Consider the following 3,586-nt stretch of genomic DNA (forward strand, 5'->3'; position numbering starts at 1 on the left):
GAGCGGCTGGGGGCAAAGATGGGGAGATCCGTCTTCTCCATAGGCAGAGAGGGCGCGTGACCGGGGACCGCTCTTTGGCCACGCACAGCAGAGATGCAGGCTGGGAGCATCGCTCCTTTTAATGCCGCCCGAGGACAGACGCAGCACCGCGCGTCGAGGCCGCGTCCGCGCTGCACCGCCGCTGCCCGCTCGCTCCGCCGGGCCCGGTCACGCCGCAGCTTTCTGCTTCATTAACCCCTTCTTCGCTCCCTGATGGATCTTTGAATCCAGCTTCCCTGTAAAGAGAAAAAAAAAAAAAAGCGACCCTCATCACTCTTTATTTTTAAATGCTATTTGCAATGCAAATCAGCTGGAGGCAGCGAGGTCTCCTCGTTAGTGTGTTGCTGTCACATTCAATTATCGTGCTTGAGGAGCCAGGCGTTCCCAGCCGCCATGGCTTCCCTGTGCGGGCACCACACCGAGCCGGGGGCTGCGGGGGGGCTGCCGTGCGGAGGAGAGCAAATTGTCATCCAGCACCGCTGCCGGGGAGCGATCGCTGCTCGCCCCGGGCTGCGCGGCGACACGGCACGCGTGGGCAGCGCGGAGCTCAGACACTGTGCGTGGGGGGCAATTCCTGCAGGGAAAGCCAAAAAGCGGGCGTTGTGAGCGAGCCGGAAGGGCAACGTGCTACCTCGCCCTAACCCTGCCTCCCTGCCCATACCCCAGCCCAGCTGCAGGGTGGTCAGGGGCATTTCTGGGGATGCGATGCACCGGGCTCTGAGCTGCTCCCACCGTCAACTTGCACCAAACTGAGCAAACTTCTCACTTCAGCTCAAAGATGACTCCAACAGTGCTTCTTCCAACAGAAGTAAACTACAAAACCGCTTGTTCCATCACAACAACTTCCCTGAAACTGTCCCCCTCCAGCTTTTGGGTCAGCCTTGCTCTCGGCTGGGTACCGAAACCAAAAAACGTGCAAAAAAAAAGCACACGAGCGAGGGTTCATGTATGGGGTTGAAACTGGGAGCAGGGACAAGATGCTGGCGGATGTCTCACAGCAACTCCCAGGACACGGGACATCGGCACAGCTCCTCTGAGCTGCTACCACAAATGTACAGCAGCAGACTGGGCACCCTGTGGGCCGAGCCAGACCGGCCGGAAGCGACGTGCCAGCCCTCCGAGTCACCAAACCGTGGGGATTTGGCAGGAAAAAAGCTTTGATTTTACATGTTCCGTGCTCTGGTCTCCCACTGCCAAAGCTCAGTCACATCCTGGGCTGTTAGCTTTATCCTTAGAGCGACTGCCTGCTTCTCCCAGGCCCCAGAAGTGATCAGCGGGCTCCTCTGCTCTATCAGCTGACAAAGATAAAACGTCACATGGGTAACCTTTAAGAAAAGACTAAAAATAAGGCAATGGCCCCAGGGTCTCCTTCTCTTTACGCTCAATGATTTAAGGACTCTCATCTCACCGGCAGCACCGCGATGCGTCCCTCTCCCCTCTCCTCACCTCCTCACGGCTCAATGGCGGCTTTGGCCCAGATGCAAGGAGATCTCCCACAAGAGCCACAGCTGAGCTTTGTCCTCGCACAGTGACACTAAGCAGGGACATGTTTGGGGAAAGCCATGGTCACAAATGTGACACAAACACTACGCCCATCCCTTCCATGCAAACAATAACCCTGGCAGCAAATTGAGCTCTCCTTCTTTTTTTCCTTCCCCGGCTGCTAGAAACGACTCATTTGCAATGGAGAATCATTCAGATGTCATTGCGGTGAGGTCCATGCTGTTATCTGGCAAGAAAAGCTGCTCTGGCTTGGCTTCCCAACAAGACAAACTGGCATTTTGTCATGGTCGATCCAGGCTTCAAGACGAGCTCAGGTGGGGATGCGAGCCACACTTCAGACTGCATCAGATGCAGAGCCAGCTCATCCTAAAATAGTGTGCCACCACAACAAGAGGGTGATGGCTTCCTGCTCCTTCCCCATCCATCACAAGCCTCATATGAGTGACCCAGCATGCTGGCACACACCCTGGAGGGGACACACAGCTCCATGATCCCTGCCACTGCAGCTCCTCTGCTCTCATGGCAGAGCTGGTGGGGAGGAGGGCAGGGAAGGCAAGGCCAGCAGTGGGAGTCAGCAGCCGCCAGCACAGCCAGCTTCCTTCCAGGCTGTTAGACTGATCCTGCTCCAAGCAGGAAACTGTCACAACACAAAGGAGAATATGTGACAGAGGGGGGGGCAGGCGGTGCCCCGACCGAGGCTCAGTGGAGGCAGATGTGACAGGGACAGGACACGGTGGCACCAGGGAGGCTGAACAAGAGCAGAGAGAGGACTAAAAAAAAAAATGTACAAAAAGGAGGACATGGCCCTGAGTGCTCACCAGCACACCAGAAAAGACCTGTCCCTGGTGGAAGGACATGCCACCAGCAAGATCCAAGACCTCTCACGAGCTCTGCAGATCAGCATGCACTGTTTGCTGCCATTGGCTGAACACTCCTCCAGGATGCTGCTATTCACTTTACATTCACTTTACCCCTCTACCTGCTCAGCACACTACGAGTATTTGCCAAATGCCCAAGGAGCGAGCACAGCCATGGGAGAACTTGAGTGGAGAAGGGGGAGAAAACCCTCAAAAACAACACAGAAACCCACGCTGGGCTTCAAAAGGCCTTATATACCAGTCCTGAGCAACTCTGTCGCTCCTGTGCCACTAGGTAACTACTCCCAGAGAAGCATTCTGAATGAGAAAGGAAAGCCAGCCATCAGCTCTGCTAAACAAACAGCCAAGACTATTTCTGCTTATGCTGCTTTTAGCCTGTCAAATTAATTTTTCACATCCCCTGAAAGCATGTTCGGTGCCTTCCCCAGGCTGTGTGGTGAGGAGGTTGCTAATAAGGACAGAGCTGACTGCAGACTCCCCAGCTGCTGCATCCATCCTCCATTCTTTTTACAGCAGCGGGCAGGAATAACTGGCAGCCTGCGGAGGGCTGGTGGCTCATAAAAGGGACGAACAACGCTGGCAAGCACAGTGCAGACAGATGCTGCAGAGCTTCACCGCCAGCTCTGCCAGGACATCCCATCCCCACTGGCCCGCAGTCACACGTCCATCTGGACCTACGGCCCTGGCTGCTTCAGGCCACTTGCCAAAAGGAAAGCAAGCACTCAGCACGGGCCATCCTGAGCGCCATCGCAACCTGCTCATCTTGTGAGGACAAACTTTGACAGTGGGACTGAGTGTACCCTCATCAGTTTGCTGCTGGCACTGAGCTGAGTGCTGCAGTGGATACGACCGAAGGAAGGGATGCCATCCAGAGGGACCTGGGCGGGCTCACAGAGTGGGACCACGTGAACCCAGTGAGGTTCAACAAGGCCAAGTGAGGGTGCTGCACTTGGGTCGGGGCAATCCCAGCTATGAGCACAGATGTGAGAAGATCTCATGAGAGCAGCACTGCGGAGAAGGACTTGGTGGCTGCGGTGGCTGAAAAGCCACGCACGAGGCAGCAGTGTCCATCTGGGGCCCGGAAAGCCAACGGGCATTCCTGGGCTGCACCAACAGAGGGGTGGCAGCGGGCAGGGAGGGGGACTGGTCCCCCTCTGCTCTGCCCT

The 3,586-nt window shown here is 56.2% G+C and overlaps 1 protein-coding gene across 1 annotated transcript in view; it reads right to left on the bottom strand.

Annotated features, from left to right (window-relative positions):
- Positions 1-94: 94 nt before the first annotated feature.
- Positions 95-3,586, bottom strand: part of TRIP4 (thyroid hormone receptor interactor 4) — a 28,851-nt gene continuing 25,359 nt past the window's right edge. The window contains exon 13 of the mRNA XM_010717150.3: positions 95-275. Within this exon, the coding sequence (XP_010715452.1) occupies positions 208-275 (68 nt within the window). The 3' untranslated portion in view covers positions 95-207. The remainder of the gene's footprint in view (positions 276-3,586) is intronic.

This window comes from Meleagris gallopavo, chromosome 12 (genome assembly GCF_000146605.3).
Source record: "Meleagris gallopavo isolate NT-WF06-2002-E0010 breed Aviagen turkey brand Nicholas breeding stock chromosome 12, Turkey_5.1, whole genome shotgun sequence".
In the NCBI taxonomy this organism is placed as follows: Eukaryota; Metazoa; Chordata; class Aves; order Galliformes; family Phasianidae; genus Meleagris; species Meleagris gallopavo.